Below are 20,859 nucleotides of genomic sequence, written 5' to 3'. Positions count from 1 at the left end.
GAAAGATTAAAAAGGCTGCAGACAGGAAAGGAGCCTGGGGGGACCCCACTGGGAGCAGGGGGACTGGTTAGGAAGCATTGGATCTGCTATGTCCTTTTATCCTTATGTGTCATCTTTTCTGAGATGTCTGATTACCCCCAACAAATGTAAAGATGGAAAAATGATAAAGGTTGGTACTTGGCCATGTGCACACTGGGAGGGGATCATCTTGGATCTGGAAGTCTGTCTTACGTGATCAGAATGACATCAGTAATATTAGCAATGGGCATGATGTCAGTGCCAAGTAAACAATACTCTCAAAGCTCAAATGCCACATAATAGGTATGTAACCAGCTTCAACAGTCATTTATGGTTCTTCAGACCAACTCCAGAATTTGGATTTTAATCACATTATACAAAAGTTATATTGGAAAAAATGGACATGGTAGCAAAGGAATGGATTGCTTCACCAGTAGATTTTATTAGCAGTAAGGTGCAGTGGTCACATGTCAGCTGCTCCTAACATGGGGTAAGAGTGAGCAGAATATCTTCCCTCACAGTTTCTTTACTACAGAAATTGAACCTGCAGAGACAAAATAACAGAAAGTCAGCTTTTCCTGCTACCCGGCTGGTGTGTTGGAGCATAAAGACAGCCTCTATTCTCCCGAGTCTGAGCGAGAGCCACTCCATGTGCCCGAGAGCAGACATTGGCCAAGGGAAGACAGGCCTCTTCTGTATAGAGGACTGAATTCTCCTTTCCAGTGCTCTCATGGCTGTGCAATAGCAGAGGGAGGCGGTGTCATTGGATGCCCCTAAAAACAGAGAGTGTTCATTTGTCATATCCTGAAAACACCTACTAAGCACTTGGCACGTCGTCAATCGATGCAACTGAAGAAAAGTAGGGTCAGCGGTATGATGAGAAATCAGCCAGAGGGATATTTCTGAGGTCCTGGTGTTACATTCACTAGGCATTCTTATTTCAATTCAATAATTGAATTGAAACTGACGAGCATTACCCATGAGACTAAACAATGCTCAGTTTGCTTGGAAGCTAATTTTCTTTAATAACATATGGAAGCATATGTCAAGTGCCTGGCACAGACAAGGTTCTGAGAAGATGCCTTTTCTCTTCATCTTCATTTCCTTCCCTGTGGTCTGATGGCTGGAAGGTTCGCACATTAAAGGTTAAACACTAATCTTGATGAAGGACACAAGAGATGAAGGGCACACACACTATATATAAATAAAAGTGAGCTGAATTTTTTTGGTGGCAGTTAGCAACTTGCTGAAGTCAAATTTCCTGCCCACGAATTATGGCATTGGGCCTTCATTGAATTATCTTCTAAGGGGATGAGAGTAGTCCCCCCATCCCATCCCCACCATCAAGAGAGTAAACATATTCATTGTCCCCAACTACTCTCCTGTCCCTTTGTAATCTCTCCTTCTCATCCTCTCCTATCTCTCCTCTCCCCAGGCAACCAGTGATCTGCTGTCACACACAGTTGCTAAATGAAATCATTCTTTTTAACTTAGGGTCATGAAGCCGGATTCTCATTTTAACACATGTATCAAATAACACATACCCATCTACAAATCTCTCAAAATTATTCCCTTGAAATTCTGCTCTTTTTAGCAAAGAAACAGAAGCAATTGGGAAAGCAATTGTGACCATGATGTGGGAGAACAACTATAGATTTAACTTAAAGTAGACTTCCAGTGGGAATAGGATTACAAAAATGATGCGGCGCGGCAAATCTCTTTGGATTTTTATTACTTACACTTTTCCGTCGTTTCTTTCCACCATGATCTTGGACGCTCCCACTCTGGGTAGGGTTGGGTTGATCACCCGGTTGTACCAAATAAATTTAACCTTCTGCAAATCTCCAACATCCACATCAGAGTCAAATTCGTTGGAGTGAGTGCTGTCGGGGTGGAGAGTGCCCCTTGGGAGTTGAGAAGTTAATGGAAACGTGACGTGAACATACAAAAATATACACATCAATATATACATATAAGGTTCTAAAACCAGCTAACAACGCATCTCTAGTAAGGTGACTGGTAGTACGTTTGCATCCGAATGTGTTAAGTGATGCAGACAGGTATGGTAACTCAGTGGCAGGTCATTTGCCAGCAATAACTCGTATTGTTTTAATGTCATCCTTACTTTAATAAAATTTCAAATATGTTTTGGTCACAATTCTCCCACAATTTAATAAGTGATGACATCATCATATCGTCTTTTCCCGGTTGTTTTGTGGGCAGGATACTTATTCACTGATTATAAACCAGATGCCACACATCAAAACGGACATCAGTGGTTTTCTCAGGAAACAGCAGAGGAAAAAAAAATTCCAAAACAGAATTCTGAAATGCATTAAGGTGCAAGGTAAAACAAACAGCTTAGAGTAATATTTCACTCACTTGAAAATTTCATACTGTTTAGAATTCCCTTTATTTCCAAACAAAGTCACTAGCACGTGTCCTGTAACCTTCCTTCCAGACAGCGTGACAGCTACCTTATACCTCCAACCTGCACAGGGTGAAAATATTTGCAAAATGTCAGCTTGTGCAGAAGATATTCTGAAAACAGGCTTAATTGGATGCCACTGCTGCTGAATTTTGAGTAATTTATATATAGCATTGTTTTTTTTTTAATTATTTATTCATTTACTTTGAGAGAGAGAGAGAAAGCATGGGTGGGGGGGGGGGACAGATAGAGAGGAAGGGAGAGAGAATCCCAAGCAGGCTCCACACTGTCAGCACTGAGCCTGACACAGGGCAGATCTCACCAACCTTGAGATCATGACCTGAGCCGAAATCAATAGATGGATGCTTAACCAACTGAGCCACCCAGGTGACTCAGTAGTGGCCGTTCTTCTAAGCAGATAGATACTCCTTTATCTAAATGTTCAGAAGACAGATGTGGGGGCAGGGCAGGAGTACAGAATCATTCCAAAATCAAGAAATTTCAAGTAAATGTAAGTAAGTCATATATTTTGCTTTCAATTTCTTGACCTAGCAATTTATTTTTGAATATTCTAAGAACTTTATGTTAAAAGAAAGCGGGAAAATGGTAGAGTGTGACATTTTCATCAATTCCTTTTCACAGGTCTAAGTTGTCTACACTTATTTAAAAAATTCTATAATTCAGCTTTCCATTGCCATTGGAAATGTATTAAGTTATGGTAACCACTCTTTGGTACCAGTCCATACTTAACTAGCAGTTTATGCCATTTAGAGCTAGCCTGGGTCAAACTGAGGAGAGGATTAAACTTTAGTTTTTACAGTGTGGACAACCCCACTGGCTCCAATAGTTTTCTTCCTCTGTGACCCAGGAAGGAAACCTGGGGGCTGTCCCCATGCCTTACCATCACTGCACCTTCTAATTCTTATCACCCATGGAGGCTACCTCCCTAAACAGCTCTTCGATCTGGCAACTCCCTTCTATTCCCACAATCTCTGCCACCTCTCTCCTGGATTACTTTTCTGCTTGTACAAAACCTCAGAATTTTCTTTAGTGAAACTTGGAAGAGTCTGGAGCAGAAGAAGCCCCCTGAATGCAGCACCAGAATCGAATATGAAGGAATCAATCTTGGTATCATTTTTAGTTCAGGCCCCCAAAACTCTGTTCTGTTGCCCCCGTTGAGCCCGAGTTACATTGAGCATGACAGCTTTTGAATATTTTTCCATGTTTGGGAAGAGTGTTTCCAACTTTTCTGCAGAAGAGCAATTTCACACATTTTCACCAAACATGATAAAATACAGAGCATTAAGAATTTAAGGCAAATATAGTAGAGACTTACGGGCAAAGTTGGTGGCATCACCAGTGTTTAGATAAAATATCTGGCCCACTCCGTTTGTTTTTCCAGGAAATCTGTCAGCATAATGACCCATCTGTGGGCAGCCTTCACTGGGGCAGGGGAAGCACTTGTTCTAGGGGAAATTAACAAATGATGAATGAAGCGCAGCCTCTTTTTCCACGTGTTATTGCAATTCAAACATTCTAAAGCCAATTCTGTACTGATGGCAAAAGAAGATTTTCATAGTATCTCAGCAAAGGTTAAAAAGCATTTCATTAGTTACAATGATAAACCAGTGGTTTTACCGTTCAATGACATGATACTAACAAAAATATTATAGAAATCATACGAAAAGGGAATTTAGATATGTATTTCTACATATATTTTAATCTTGTCTCTTGCCTTTGTAAGTTGCTCAAGTGGCCCCCAAGACATCCATCTGCCTCCAGGGGTTAGAATTTATTTTAGAAAGATTGCAAAAGAAAGAGCAGAGGGGATGAGGAGCTCTGATATGCAAAATCGGGCCCATTAGTAGGATGAAAGACTCAAAAGTCAGGTTTTTCTCAAAATTTTTAGCTTCCACTTAGCATGTTAAGGTCTGAAGGATTCAGATCTAAGAGTTTTCCCAATGTGAACAGAAAATGCCCCAGTTGGCCTTTAAGTCATAGCTGTGAGGTTGGGGTGTGGAGAAGATATATATCACATAGAAAAATGTCCTCTTTCTGGGTCAAGGAATTATGGGAAGAAAAGGGAGAGGGAGAAACACAATGGGAGAGACAAACAGCACAATTTCTGCTATGGAGGGGCAAGCCTGCTCCACAATGGAGGCGAGGGTCAGTCTCTTGGATCAATGAACCAGATGGGGACTGGGCCAGAGTCGGGGTCTGCATCCAGCAAAAACTAAGGGGAGACTGAGCCAGTCAGGAAGAAATGGCCAGAGCTATCTGGGGAAGTTGGCCAAACCAGAAGAGTATATGTGCTGAGACATTATCTGCAGACACCAGCCACATGCTCATCAAAAATGCAGACCCCCAAGTTCTCCCCTCTGCCTTGCACACACACTGACCACCACCCCCGTGATCACTGTGCCAATACCAGCTTGGGGAGAAACTGATGAAGGGGTCCAAAGGCTGGGATATATGCAAAACTGATAACATTTCCTTTTTTTTTTTTTAAGTATTTATTTTTTTTTAATGTTTTTATTTATTTTTGAGAGAGAGACAGAGTACAAGCAGGGGAGGGCAGAGAGAGAGAGGGAGACACAGAATCCGAAGCAGACTCCAGGCTCTGAGCTGTCAGCACAGAGCCTGACATGGGGCTTGAACTCATGAACCACGAGATCATGACCAAAGTCAGACGCTTTAATGGACTGAGCCACCCAGGTGCTCCAACTGATAACATTTTCTTACAGAAGTGTCTGAGTGGGATGCCTGGGTGGCTCAGTAGGTGAAGTGGCTGACTCTCAATTTCAGCTCAGCTCATGATCTCCTGGTCTTGAGAGCCCCATGTTGGACTCGGTGCTGGGTGTGGAACCTACTTAAAATTCTCTCTTCCTCTCCCTCTCCCCCTGTCCTTTCCCTGCTAGCATGCACACTTCATGCACACGTTCTCTCTCTCTCCCTGCCATCGTAAAAAAAAAAAAAAAAAAAAAAGTGTATGAGCATCACTTAAAAGGTCTAAATATATTACTGAATCAGACTAAATTTTAACTGAATGAAACCTAAAGCTTCTTTGCTTGTTTTACCATTACCTAGAGATTGGGGATTTGGGAACAAGATAAAAACAAAGCTAGACCAAAGAAGGGGTTGGTGTTCTTGCGTGCATAAGCTATACTACAAGTAAAACATGCATCTCACATATACATATAGCCAACATTTGTTGAATGCTAATTATTATATTTTAGATTCTGGGCTAAGCAATTAAAACATATCATCTCATAAAATCCTCCCACAAAACCTATGGAGTCTCCCATTATTATTGCATTTAGAAATGAAAAAACTGCCTTAGGTTAAGAATTTTGTTCAAATCATTCAACCATTTAATAGTGAAATCAGGTTTCAGACCCTTTCTCTTCATCATGAAGTTATACATCCTTTGTAACTATGACTTCACCTGGCATGTTACTTAAAATTTTATTTATTAAATGACATGGATCACATATTTTTCCTTGAAAAAATTTATAGTGAAAAGAAGAGCAATAAAAAATAACAGGCAAAGGGCACCTGGGTGGCTCAGTCAGTTAGGCATCTGACTTCAGCTAAAGTCATAATCTCACAGTTCGTGAGTTTGAGCCTTGCATCGGGTTCTGTGCTGACAGCTCAGAGCCTGGAGCTGGCTTCAGATTCTGTGTTTCTCTCTCTCTCTCTGCCCCTCCCCCCCTCATGCTCTGTCTGTCTCTTAAAAATGAATAAGTGTTAAAAAAATAACAGGCAATAGATATATCACTTTCAAGATCACATTTAAGGTTTTTAACCCAGATGTCTAGCGAATATCAAACAAGATGAAAACTCAAAATCAAGCAAAGAAACAAAAAACTTGACAATTATAAGGTTGCACAGAAATATCCACATGCCCATAATGATATAGTTTTATAGGATCAGCATTTAAGACAAGTTTTCCATATGTATCGGCATCCTGGAGCCATAGCTCAGATTTCCTTAGACTACTTTTTTTTTTTTTTTTTTTTTTTTGCTTACAATATTTCTAAGACAAGTTTGAACATTTACCTGATACATACTGGAGTGATAGAGAACAAAGTGGACATTTCAGCATATAAGCCTATTCCTCTAAAGTTCTCCAATGTCTTATCACTATTACAATAATGTCAATGTACTTCAATTAAAAATATGTATGATTAAAGGTATAAATAATGTGGCAATAATATAGTGACATTCACTGAATGCACGTCGTGTCCAGTGAACCATACGTCATGAAGATGTGATGGTTACAAAATTCTTCGGGTACAAAGTAGAATCTACTTACTGCAGAGAAAACACTGTAAGAGGCACAAGGGAATCCAGCAAAGCCATCGGGGTTAAGGATGCTGTCAGAGTAATACTTGTAGCTTCTTAAGTGATTACAGGCCACAAAGTCACGAGTCCCTTGGAAATCAGAAATGATTTACACATCAGCAACAGATTTTATTTTTCCAATGTCATGATTAGAACACTGTTGTTGAGTAGATTTTTCTAATTAGTGTGAACTCATGGTGGTCACAGAACAAAATCATGGATACAGTGTATTTATGATTTGTGATGTGATCAGAAGTTAAGTACTATTGAAAAATTTAATAGTAATGCCATAGCTAAATGAAATGGAAAAATAACTTTAGAAGGAAAAGACTGGTCCATATAGATATAAGTACAACTTAGTAATGCATTCCCTGAATTAGATCCTTGGAAAGTTGACTACAATTACATTTTCTTTCCTAGAGTCTCCTCATGCCCAACTTTCCTCAGTGAAAAGACCATATTTTGTGTTAAAAGTCCTTCATTACAGAAAATGTGAGACCTGTACCAAAATACTTAGCAAATTTAGTAAAATGAAATACAAATGTTCCCCTAGGAAAATCTCTTCATGTCCATAATGGTTTTTACCTTCCCAGATCCCATCTATGTCAACGATCTGAGAGAGAATGTTCTTCCGACATCCGGGCATTTCTTTTCCTCCATTTGGAAAGAAATCTAGATGGCCTACAGTTTGGCTCATTCCAAACCCTGAGGAATTTTAAAATATGAGAAAGTTCATGTTACTGTATAGAGTCAAAATGCTCTAAAACACTCTACTGTATAGAGTTAGTAAACACTCATGGAGGATGAATTGCAGAACTCACCCATGTTGGGGATTATAGGGGCAGCGTCTGTGTGAATTACATCCACAAACAGGGCATCGCTGGGGTCCAATCGGACTAAGTCGGGTGTGCCCTCAAAGCAAGGTTCAGCTGGATCCAACCCTAAAGTAGATAGGATGTGTCATGTTAATATCAGTGTATGCATTCACCTTTCTTTGTTAATTACCTACCCAAGTGCAAGCATTGGTGGGAACCATGACTTATTTATGGAAAGAGATAAGGTAGTTCTTCCCTACCTTATCATCTTCTTCCACTTTCTGTGTCTAATTCATTATTCAAATTATAGCAAATTTTTCTCAAACCATGAAATTTGGCTCTCCTTATGGATGTTTAGTCACTGGGACAATCCAGGCCACTAGCAACAGTTATAGGGAAAGAGCTAGACTCTGGGAGACATGAGACTCCTAAAAGCTGTTCAGGCTAAAAGAAGTCTCCCCTTCCCCACCTGCCCCACTCTCCTGTAAAATCCTATAAAGGCAAGGACTTCTGTATTCATGGTCACCAGGACCACAACTTCACAAAGTGCCTGGCTGAGTAGGCTCTTGTAAACAGTCATGGACCACGAGAAAGAATGTTCTCTCCAGCAAATTAATGATAGACATCTGGATGCCCCCACCAATGCAAACATGAACGATTTGCCCAAGGTATTAAAAAAAAGAATCAGAAGGTTGGACAGAGAGTGCAAAGATGGAAAAGAAAAGTGACTGCTCCCTGAAATAGTCATCTCTCAGATCCAGGATAGCAAAGTCTTTCCTATAAACTTACAAGGTCGTTTTAGGGCTGAGTATACAACATGTGGTGCCATTGGCCAGAAGCAATCAGTCTGAGATTCGTGGAATATTTTTTATCTAACTAGCAGGCTGCAGGACTGATCAGCCTGTCCTAACCACCTGTATCCTATAACTCTTAGCTCCGGGTGGGTGAGGATTATGCTAATTATCAATTGCTATCAAAGCGTAATATAATACGTTATATATTTTGAGCTCTTTAGATTTAATTCTATTTATTATTTATTTTGTTATTTATTCTCTTTATTCTAGTCACGAGACTTGTCCTTTGTGAAGGTCTGAAAACAGGAAAAGAGATGTGAATAAGACTTCCCGATGTTCTTAATTCAAATTTTAGTCATATATATACACACACACACACACACACACACACATATATACACACACACACACACACACATATATATATACACACACACACACACACATATATATATACGTATATATACGTGTATATATATATATATATATACACACATACATATGTTAAACAGATGGGGGCACTTGCGTAACTCAGTTAGTTAAGTGTCCAGCTCTTGATTTTGGCTCAGGCCATGATCTCATGTTTGTAAGTTTGAGCCCCGAGTTGGGCTCCATGCTGGGCATGAAGCCTGCTTAAGATTCTCTCTCTCCCTCTTCCTTTGCCCCTCCCCTGATTTCTCTCTCAAAAAAGTAAAAAACAAAACAAAACAAAACAAACAAACAAAAAACCAGGGGTCTGTAGACCAAAGATGAATATTAGTAAAAAATTCGCTAGTCCTCAGAACATACTGATTCCCGATCATGTGGCCCAATTCAGAAAATGCCAAACTGCCATCCGTTTAGACCCCATGTAGGCAACACTTAGTCCGATTTTTCAGCTTTTACTGTTTGACCAACCTGTGATTCGCCCAACCGTCCCATTGATCCTCCTTCCTGCCTCTCCAGCTGCGTGGGCACCCAGACTGTGGCCAATGATGTGGACGTCGGAAGGTGAGTACCCAAATGCTGACTGTTGGAAAGAAAACGTCTTCAGAATGTTTTCAAATATATCAAAACTCAAGATGGCCACAGAAGAAGATCCCCTCAAAACTTGAGTTTTAAGAAGACATACTGCCCCTTCAAAGCAACTGATTTTCACGGACTTTTCCCCCCCAGTTATAACAGAATATGGCAATGGTTTAACATTTAAACTGGTGGAAGTAGGAATCTCTGTTCTTTTACTATGTAGAGGAAATCCTTGCCAGGTATAAGGAATTGTTACCCAGTGGTGCTGAAGCAAGTATTCAGGTTAGAAAATAATAATAAAAGCATTTACTTAAGCAAATTCCAGGTTAACATTTTTTAAGGTTTTTTGTTACCAAATTAGATTAGCTTGCTGTCATTGTGCTTCTGTTAAAAACATAAAAAAACAAAAACAGAAACAGGATAGTTTAACCTTAAGGTTGACGTTATCATGCCAACTTGTTTTAATAACTGATAAAATTCAAAGAAATGCTGGTGGGATTCAATAGAAACAGCCTACCTGGTTGCTGAAAGAACTAGTTTATTGACTTTAATAGGGATAGAAGCCCAAATCTAGACTGACTGATTGATTGATGGATATTGTGTATTTCTTTTCAACCATGGGGAAAGCCGAATCTCAATAGAGAAATGTCTTTCATAATTATCATACCTACAGCATTTTTTTTTCTTTTTTTTTGAAGGAGAATCCCAGAGAGCAATGTGGATGGGCTTTTATATAACTTGGAGGTAGTTACCTGAAGAACTTCAACAAAATATGCCAATTCTGCCCCCACAATCCGGATGTTCTGTGAGGCCTGAGTGTAACCGGTTTTGGAGCCACTTTTCCAGTCCACACAGATGCAGTTCACACTTTCCACTGTAAACAAGTTCTGATGGAACAGACACAATAAATGGGTGAATGATTGGGGATGTTTGTTAATTAATAACACATTTGAGAATGAGGGTAAATTCCCTTCTCGACCTGTACAAGATCAAGTTTGTTTTTAACCCCAAAACAACAAACACAACTTCTAGTCTGTTATGGTTATGAAATTCCTTTTATTTTTTTCTGTTTATTTATTTTTCATTTATTTTATTTTATTTCATTTTTATTAATATAATTTACTGACAAATTGGTTTCCATACAACACCCAGTGCTCATCCCAACAAGTTGAAATTTAAAGTTTAACATGTACTCTGGGGTGCCTGGGTGATTTAGTTGGTTAAGCGTCCAACTTTGGCTCAGGTCATGATCTTGTGGTTTATGGGTTCAAGCCCGGGGTCAGGCTCTGTGCTGACAGCTCAGAGCCTGGAGCCTGCTTTGGATTCCCTCTCTCTCTCTCTCTCTCTCACTCTCTGTCCCTCCCCCACTCTTGCTCTCTCTCTCTCAAAAATAAATAATATATAAAAAAAAGTTTAACATGTGCTCCAAATTGAAGGTTTGGCCATAATGGGAACTGGATTCTTGGGATATCTACTGTAACACATAAATAGACATTTGCTGCAAGAAGAAATGTATAAAATGTGGTACAGTGGATTGTCTCATTAGATCATCATAAATGTCATAAGCCTACATTGTCCCTAATTAAAATGCGCCCCATGACATTGCTTGTTTTGTTCACTGCTATATCCTCAGGGCCTCAAATAGTTCCTGGCACACAGTGGGTGTTCAATAAATATTTATTGGACTAATGAATAAATGAAAGCCTATGTTAGGACCCTTTTAAATAAATATACTGACAGAAAATGAGTAAGCTTTTCCATGATGGAAAGACTAATCAAAGTTTCTGGATGAACATATTTTATTATACATCACTGAAGAGTTATTTCACATAACCCACCAGATATCTACTGGAAGCCTTGTCTGATGGGGGTCAATGATAGTTTCATGAATGTTAGATCTGGCAGGAATTTTGTCTGTTTGGGTGTATGTATGTTTATACATATCCCCACCTTTTTTCCAAGAAGACTTTCGGAAGAATAAAGCAATTTTATAAATCATCTCCAATTATTTTATTTTACAGATAGAAATATCCAAAGAGGGAAAATAGTTTGCTAATGTCATGGTTAGCTAAGTAAAGAGTTAGAACTAGAGTCTAGGACCTTTAATCTTCTAAGTTTTATTTTAAATTTATTTATTTTGAGAGAGAGAGAGAGAGAGAGAGAGCAGGGGAGGGGCAGAGAGAGAGGGAGAGAGAATTCCAAGTAGGCTCTGCACTGTTGGCGCAGAGCCCAATATGGGGCTCGAACTCATGAACCGCAAGATCATGACCTGAGCTGAAACCAAGAGTTGTATGCTCAACCGACTCAGCCACCCAGGCGCCCCAACTTTCTAGTTTAATCCACTTATTTCTCCATCCTAAAGCAACCATTTTGTCAGAGCCAAAGCATGCAAGAAAAATAAATCTGCTTTTGGGATTTTGGAAATAAATTGTATACCCCTATCTAAAAATTTACATCCCCTTTGAGCTAAGAATCATAGTCTTTTTCCTTCCCTGTTGTATAAAAATCTGTTACTACCCTCTCCCGAGTAATCATCAGCTTTAAATTATTTTAGAAGAAAATTAAGGTTTTACTATTTTTGAACTTGTGACATGAATCTCATTAATTTTGGCTATCGTCAGGATCAGCAGATAGTCCCTAGAGTTGACTCAATCCAGCCTTTGGCTTGAGTCATAGATAGGTCTGAAATTAAGAGTGTTCAGGAAAACCTTTGTGTCTTTTTTTTTAAACCTATGAAGAAATAACTGCACCTGTGCACCACGCTGGCCACAGAAGCTTGTTAAATAAATGAATCAATGATAATGTTCCTCAAGCACTAGCAGTTGCTAGGAAAAATTGTTCTCTTTGATTTTCTGTCTTTTAATTCTTCATTATAACGAGGCACATAGCCAAAGACAAATTAAAGAAAATTGGATCACTACTGTTGAAACAACAGAAGCTGTCAATGAAAACATACAGAATTTTCCTAGATACTGCTACCATAGGAGATCAAAGAGTAGCAAGTGAAAATCAAAGGAAAACAATTAGTTTGGGCAAAATAAGTTATCTTAGTTCTTCAAATGGAAATTAAAGCCTCTTGAAAAAAATTAAAAGTTATTGAAAATACAACTAATATTGCATCAGTATGGCAACATTCCTTGCTAAAATTTTGAAATATCTCTGTATTAGTTATTAAATAGCTACTACACAGAGCCACCAAATGCTTGCCAACCTTGCTGCCCTGACTGTTCCAGGTCCCTTCTACCCCTCTACCACCTCCTGGACCTTACCCGGGATCCCCAGGCCCAGAAGACTCAGGTGATCCTCTGGTGTCATAGTGGCTAGCATTTGTCCTGATTGGTTGGGGCCTGTGCCTTCCTCATTGTTAATCATCAGTCTAGAAGCAGCCTTCCCTTCATTGATTACCATATCTTACCTTGCATATTTTGGACAACCAGTTTTCTTCTCCCTTGTCTATGAATCCATGAATAATGAAGCGGGTTTTTCTGTCTGCTTTGAAATTAGAGCTCATGATAGTTGATGCATTTGCAATAATTTCCTATTTTGAGAAGAAAAGTGTTTAATGCCAAGTTTCTTATAGCGTCCAATAGAACCATTTGTACACGGAGAGAGATGATGAGTAGGAAAAGACCGCCAAGACTTGAGATCCTTGTGAATATGGATTCTCCTATTACAGCAAGCTATTTGCAACCATCATCAAGTCACTACTTTCCAGACATCATAACATTTCTGCAGTTGCTTTAGTCAGGATAAACATGTGCTATAACATCGATGTAGGGATCTTGTCTTCATGCAATGGATGGCTTTGCTGCATGTGTGTGTGTGTGTGTGTGTGTGTGTGTGTGTGTCTGTGTGTGTGCCTGTGTGTGTCTGTGTGTGTGTAATGTTGGGAGATTATATATGATATTAGGAGAGTTTATATATACATATATATATGTGTGTGTGTATACACATGTATATAACAATATTTAGAATATTTACTAAATGGCAACATAAAGGTAGGATAAGAATGACATTAAGTTCCAATCAAGACAGAGTAGCTGAATGGATTAAAAAAATAAGACCAGTCTATATGCTGCCTACTAGATCATTTGAGGTCATTTCATATCTAAAGACACTTGCAGACTAAAAATGTAGGGATGGAAAAAGATATTTTAAGTAAATGGAAACAAAAAGAAAGCTGGAGTAGCAATACTTATATGAGACAAAATAGACTTTAAGACAAAGTCTGTAAGAATAAACAAAGAAGGGCTTTACATAAAGATAAAAGACCTATTAAATGAGAAGATATAGCACTTGGAAATATTTAATCACTCAACATAGCAACACCTAATTATATAAAGCAAATATTAATAGATGCAAAGGAAGAAATTTAAAGTAACACAAAAATAGCTGGGAATTTTAACATCTTATTTACATCAGTGGATAGATCATCTAACAGAAAATCAATAAGGAAAGAGTGGTCTTAAACAACACATTAGAACAGATGGACTTAACATATATTTATAGGACATTCTATCCAAAAATAGCAGAATACACATTCTTCTCAAGTGCACATGGACATTCTCCAGAATAAGGCACATGTTAGGCAACAAAACAAGCCTTGATAAATTTAAGAAGATTGAAATCATATCAAGCATATTTTCTGACCACATTGGTATGAAACTAGAAATCAATTACAAGAAGAAAAGTGAAAAAAACCACAGACATGTGGAGACTAAACTATGTGGCACCAAGGGGTCAAGGAACAGTCAAGGAAGAAATCAAAGATGTAGTAAAAAACATATCTTGAGACAAATAAAAATGTAAATGCAATGTTCAAATATCTATGGGATACAGAAAAGAAATTCTAAGAGGGAAGTTTACAGTGACACAGGCCCACATTAAGAAATAAAAAAAAGCTCAGTAAACAACCTAACCACACACTAGATAACTGAAAACCTAGAAAAAGAAGAACAAACAAAGCCTAAAGTTAGTAGAATGAAGGAGATAATAAAGATCAGAGTGGAAATAAATGCAATAGAGACTTAAAAATACAATAGAAAAATAATAAAACTAAAAGCTGTTTCCTTGAAAGATAAATAAAAATGATGAACTTTTAGCTGGACTCTTCTCTTCCAGAAAAAAACAGAGGGCCAATAAATAAAATGAGAAACGAAAAAGAAGTTACAACTGATACCATAGAAATATAAAGGATCATAGGAAACTACTAATAACAGTTATATACAACAGATTGGACAACCTGGAATAAATGAATAAATTCTTGGAAGCATACAATCTTTCAAGACTAAATCAGAAAGAAATATAAAATCTGAACAGACTGATTACTAATAAGGAGATTGAATTAGTAATTAAACTCTCAACAAACAAAAGTCCAGGACCAGACAGTTTCACAGGTGACTTCTACCAAACGTTTAAAAATAAGACTTAATACCCATCTTTCTCAGACTATTAAAAAATTGAAGAGGAAAGGAGGCTCTGAACTCCTTCTATGAGATCAGCATTATTCTAATACAAAAACCAGACAGATACTACAAAAAGATTACAAGCCAATATTCCTGATAAACATAGATGTAAAAATCCTTGACAAAATATTAGCAAACTGAATTCAACAATACATTAAAAGGATCACGTAACATGATCAAGTGGGATTTATTCCAGGGATGCAAGGATGGTTCAATATCCACACATCAATCAATGTGATACACCACATTAACAAAACGAAGAATAAAAATCAAATGATCATCTCAATGGATGCAGAAAAAGCATTTCACAAAATTCAACTTCCATTTATGATAAAACTTCAATAAATTGGACACAGAGAGATGTGTCTCACCAGAATAAAAGACATATATGACAAACCCACAGCTAACATCATACTGAACAATGAAAAGCTGAAGGTTTCCCCCTGCCCCCAAAATAGGAACAAAACAAAGGTGCCCACTTTTGCCATTTTTATTCAACATAATATTGGAAGTTCTACCCACAGCATTTAGGCAAAAGTAAATAAATAAATAAATAAATAAATAAAGTCATTCAGATTGGAAAGGAAGAAGTAAAATTGTCACAATTTGTAGATGACAGGATACTATATATAGAAAACCCTAAAGCCTCCACCAAAAAACTGTTAGAACTAAAAAATGAATTAAGTGAAGTTGCAGGATACAAAGTCAATTTACAGAAATCTGTTGCATTTCTTCTTATTATTTATTTTTATAATTTATTCTGAGAGACAGAGAGAGAGGGAGAATGTAAGTGGAGGAGACAGATAGAGGGAAAGAGAGAGAATCTTAAGCAGACTCCACTCTCAATGCAGAGCCTGATGCAGAGCTCAATCCACAACCCTGTGGTCATGACCTGAGCCAAAGTCATGAGTTGGTTCCTCAACCAACTGAGCCCCCCACATACCCCAATCTATTACATTTCTACACATTAATAACAAACTATCAGAAAGAGACATTAAGAAAGCAATCTCATTTGTGATTGCATCAAAAAGAATAAAATACCTAGGAATAAATTTAACCAAGGAAGTGAAAGATCTGTCCTCTGAACAATGACACTGATTAAAGAAATTGAAGGCAACATAAATAAATGGAAAGATTACCTTGCTCATTGATTGGAAGAAGTAATATTGTTAAAATGTTCATGCTACCCAAAGCAATATACAGATTCAATGCAATCTCTACAAAAAAAATCAATGGCATTTTTCATATAACTGGAACAAATAATCCTAAAATTTGTATGGAACCTCAAAAGACCCTGCATAGCCAAAGCAATCTTGAGAAAGAAGAACAAAGTTGTGTCACACTCTTGATTTCAAACTACACTACAAAGCTAGAGTAATCAAAACATTATGGTTCTGGCACAAATACAGAAAAATAGATAATGGTACAGAACAGAGAGCCCAGGAATAAACTCACACTTCTATGGTTAATTAATCTACAACAAAGAAGGCAAGAATATATAGTGAGACAAAGACAGTCTCTTCAATAAATGGTGTGGGACAGCCACATGCAAAAGAATGAAACTGGAACACTTTATTATACCATATACAATAATAAACTCAAGACAAAATGTATGTATGACCTGAAACCATAGCACTCCTAGAAGAAAACATAGGCTGTAAGTTCTTTGACATCAATCTTAGCAATATTTTTTGGATCTGTCTCTTCAGACAAGAACAGTGAAAGCAAAAATAAAAAAATGGGACTACATCAGATTAAAAAGACTGTGTACAACAAAGGAAACCATTGACAAAATGAAAAAGCAATCTACTGAATGGGAGAAGATATTTGCCAATGATATATCTAACAAGGGGTTAACATCCAAAATATATAAAGAACACATACAACTGAATATCAAAAAAACAGTCAGATTAAATAATGGGCAGAGGCCTGAATAGGCATTTTTTTCCAAAACAAGACATATAGATGCCAATAGGCATATGAAAAGATGCTCAACATCACTTATTATCAGGTAAATGCAAATAAAGACCATAAAGAGATACCACCTTACATCTGTAAGAAAGGCTATTATCAAAAAGACAAAAATTAACAGCTGTTGGTGAGCATGTGGAAAAAAAGGAGCCCTCGTGCTCTGTTGGCAGTAATGTAAATTGGTGCAGTCGCCAATAACGAATGGTATGGAGGTTCCTCAATAAATTAAAAATAGAACTACCATATAATCCAGCAATTCCACTTCTAGGTTTTTATCTGAAAAAAACATGAAAACACCAATTTGGGTATACATATGCATCCCTATGTTCATTGCAGTATTATTTAAAATAGCCAAGATATGGAATCAACTTGTATGTCCATTGATGGATGAATGGACAAAAATGGTATGTGATATATATATATATATATATATATATATATATATATATATATATAGTGGAATATTGCTCAGTTGTAAAAAAAATAATGAAAGCTTGCCATTAATGACAATATGGATAAACCTGGAGAGTATTATGCTAAGTGAAATAAGTTAGATAGAGAAGGATAAGTACCACATGATTAAACTTATATGTGAATCTAAAATACAAAACAAATGATTAAATAAAATAAAACAAAACAAGACTCATAAATACATAGAGAAAACTAAAATCGTAGCCAGAGGGGAGGGAGGGAGGGAGATGGATTAAATGGGTGAAGGGGATTAAGAGGTACAATTTTCTAGTAACAAATAAGACAGAAGGATGTAATGTACAGCATAGGGAATATAGTCAATAATATTGTAACACCTTTGTACAGTGACAGATGGTAGCTAGACTTATTGTGGTGACCCTTTTGTAACATATATATTATATATAATATACATACATATATATATATATATATATGATATATGTATCACTATGTGATACACCTGAAATGAATACAATATTGTATGTCAATTATTCTTCAATAGAAAATAAAGTGAATCTAAATTAAAACAAAAGAGAGAATAATATCAAGTTAGTGGACTTTTTATAAATAAAATAGATAGAACTTAGTTCTGAAAACAATGAGTTCTCTTACTTCAAAGTTATTCGGGTTCTCGTTAGTGTACAGGAGGAAGCGGGTATTGACATCTTTTGGAGCCCAGGGCAATATTTTGAGGGGTCTTTGCACAATTCCTGCCCATGGGGCATCATCGCTAAAGCAGCCAAGTCTTGGGAAGCAGATTTCTTTTCCTGTAATAACCCAGAAGCGTTTCAAGGACGTCAGTTTAATCAGAATGCTCTTTTTAATGGTCTCTCTGCCAAAATATGAGTTAAATTACATTTTGTGACATATTTACCTCCTCCATATTCCCAGACATATTCCTATCTAGGCACTCACAAAACAGCTTCAACATCCCAGGCTTCTGGTCTTCGTTTCTACAATGTATGACCACCTCACTCCCCTCGTGTCTCTGTCCAGCCCTTGCTGGGACTCGGTCTAGCTTCTCAATGCAGATGTCTTCCTTGGGCCACTGGTGCCCAAGAAAAGAGCAGCCTTGTATTTCCAGGCCTTGGTAGAGAGGGGTGAGGTTTTCAATTCCTCACAGCCATCTTCTCGTGTTGGGTTTTGGGTAGAGAACTTAAGCTTCATGCAAGTGCCAGAACATTACATATATAACAATATAAGTATTTTGGTCCCCTATGTTTGAGGAGAATTTTGGATTCCTATGATGAAGAAGCTGCTCATGAATAATCAAACAGAAAGTCCATGGTTTGGCACAACTCTATGCTTGAATGCTAACCCATAAAAGAACAGCACAAAGGGAGGGATGTCCAGGAGGATTAAGTCTGGATTATAGTAGTGGTAGGAGTCGTAGCCGTTGTGAGGGAGGGCTGCATTTGCAAAATGTTACTATGTGCCAGGTACTAGGCAAGATGATTTACAGGACTACGTAAGTCTCACAGGTATCCTGCGTTAGGGGTGGTATTATATTCCCATTCTACAGATGAAGATAGTGAAGCACGCAGAGGTTAAGAATTTTGCTCAGGGTAATACACTTGTGGCTGGCAGAGCAAGGTTTCAAACCCCACACTGGACTCCCAAGTCAGGGTTGCTAGATTAGCAAATAAAAGTAAAAGTTAAATTTGAGTTTCAGGTAGACAATGAATACTTTTCAGTATAACTTTGCCACATACTCATGTATCGGAAACACTTGTCGTTTATCTGAAATTCAAATTTAACTGCATATCTTAGATTATATCTGGCAACCTTACTCCAGGTGTCTGTGCTGTCAACAGGCACCTTTCTCACTCACACCTTATCCCCTAGTGGCTCGAATTCAGCCATCACAGACTTTTTTGAAAGTGCCAAGCAAGAAATCTCTTCCAGCGCTGCATAAATATCTTTTCTTACCTACTACTGCTCCCAGCAGCAGCGATAGTGTCCAGATTAGCAGCATCTAAATAAAGTTAAAAATATGATTAAGTCTGACTAAATAGGTTTTTTTAAAAAGATTGGCGCAATTCAAGTTAAGTTAGACCTCTGGGGGAAATAAGTAAGTTCTAATAAATTAGGGCTTGGAAAACATGTTTTCCTGACTCACCACGGCAATTCCGTCAGGTTCCACACACAAGCAGATAGCGCCTTAAAGGTCCTTTTATAAGCAAACCTTATCTCTTTGAGAAGTTCCATGGAAAAGGAGAGGAAGTTCCAAATATACATTTCTGGTTCTAATCATAAATAAACCAAGAATGATAGAGCAGGTCAAGTTTTCCACAGTACTTGTGGGAAGATGAGAAAAGGGTTCATACAGACTGTTCTGTCTCAATGAGATTATATAATGCTCAGCATCACCATAATTTCATTGCAGAGAAGGTTCTAGTCTGCCCAATTCTCTGTGCTGCTCTGTGGATATGTGTGAAAGTAAATTGTTTTCACAGATTTGATAGCAGCAGCCTTGAAAACAAATATTGAAAGCTTGACAGCTTGAGCAGTTTTTGTATAACCTTGCCTTACCTTCAAAAGCATGAAATTAGGAGCAGTTCTTCAAGAGTGTTCATTACGATAGTCTATAGAACTAGTTTATTTCTCAACAATAACATGGAGAAAAGAATAAATGAACTGACAAAAGGAGATGGGGGTACTTCCAAGAGCAAAGAGGTGGAATTGGTGACCTCACCATCAAAAAAAATTACGGGTAAGACAGAAAAATAAAATTCAACTTGGGAAAAAAATGGTCTGTGAACAATAATCTGAAAGAGAAGCATTTGATGGAAAAGAACTTAAATGTTTTCAGTTGGTGATAGATTGCCTAAAATAAATTTTAAAGCACTGTAACGGGATATCGTAATTTGGGAGATTGGAGCCCTTCAGCATGATACCGTCACCGATATAAGCTGAATCTTATGGAATTGCCATGTTTGCAGGTCAGAAATGGTCAAATAATAATTCAGTTCACTGGCAAAGTTTACAGGTACAGAAAAAAGCAATGAAATTATTTTTGTATGAGGGAAAATTCAAAAAAGTTGGGCAAAGAGATGTTAAAATAGGAACAGAAGACACCAGGAATTCTATGGGTTGGAGTTGAGCCAAATTCCCACTGAATCCTTCTTGTCTCAGCATTCAATCCCCTCCTTAGGGATCCTTCTCCAGCCCTGATTAGGTTGGTTTCCTCATTCCCTCTAAGAACACCTCTCTTTTGAAGCTCCCTCATTTGATAACCCATCACAATCAGTTGTGGGTGATTAAGTCTGAGAAGGATTGAATTCTCTGGGCCTTGTTGTTACTCGTCACTCAGCATCTAGCCCACTTTGTGCATAAAGCTGGCTCTAAACACACCTCTGTTGGATGGATGAACAAATGAGGAAATGAATACGAAAAGCAGTTTAGGGGTGCATGGGTGGCTTAGTCAGTTGCATGTCTGACTCTTTTGATTTTGGCTCAGGTCATGATCCCAGGGTCGTGCGATTAGCCTGGCATCGGGCTCTGTGCTGAGAGTGGAGCCCACTTAAGATTCTCTCTCCCTCTCCCTC

At 37.9% G+C, this 20,859-nt stretch overlaps 1 protein-coding gene across 2 annotated transcripts; it reads right to left on the bottom strand.

The window, feature by feature from the left end:
* Positions 1-452: 452 nt before the first annotated feature.
* On the bottom strand, positions 453-19,286 carry PNLIP (pancreatic lipase). Of its 2 annotated transcripts, none has more exons than XM_049646521.1 (12): positions 19,241-19,286; positions 17,909-18,078; positions 12,820-12,942; positions 10,157-10,291; positions 9,297-9,408; positions 7,612-7,731; positions 7,376-7,495; positions 6,762-6,880; positions 3,783-3,912; positions 2,401-2,509; positions 1,758-1,922; positions 453-562 (listed from the first exon to the last, which is right to left on the bottom strand). In XM_049646521.1, exons 1-12 carry the CDS (start codon positions 19,284-19,286, stop codon positions 499-501), a joined length of 1,413 nt encoding a protein of 470 aa, XP_049502478.1. In that variant the 3' UTR covers positions 453-498. The 2 variants fall into 2 exon arrangements, with proteins under 2 accessions (XP_049502478.1, XP_049502479.1); XM_049646522.1 differs by having other exon boundaries at positions 17,924-18,078.
* Positions 19,287-20,859: the final 1,573 nt, after the last annotated feature.

This window comes from Panthera uncia, chromosome D2 (genome assembly GCF_023721935.1).
Source record: "Panthera uncia isolate 11264 chromosome D2, Puncia_PCG_1.0, whole genome shotgun sequence".
NCBI lineage: Eukaryota > Metazoa > Chordata > Mammalia > Carnivora > Felidae > Panthera > Panthera uncia.
Note: the sequence above shows the minus strand (reverse complement) of the source record. Positions and strands in the feature narration are given on the sequence as shown.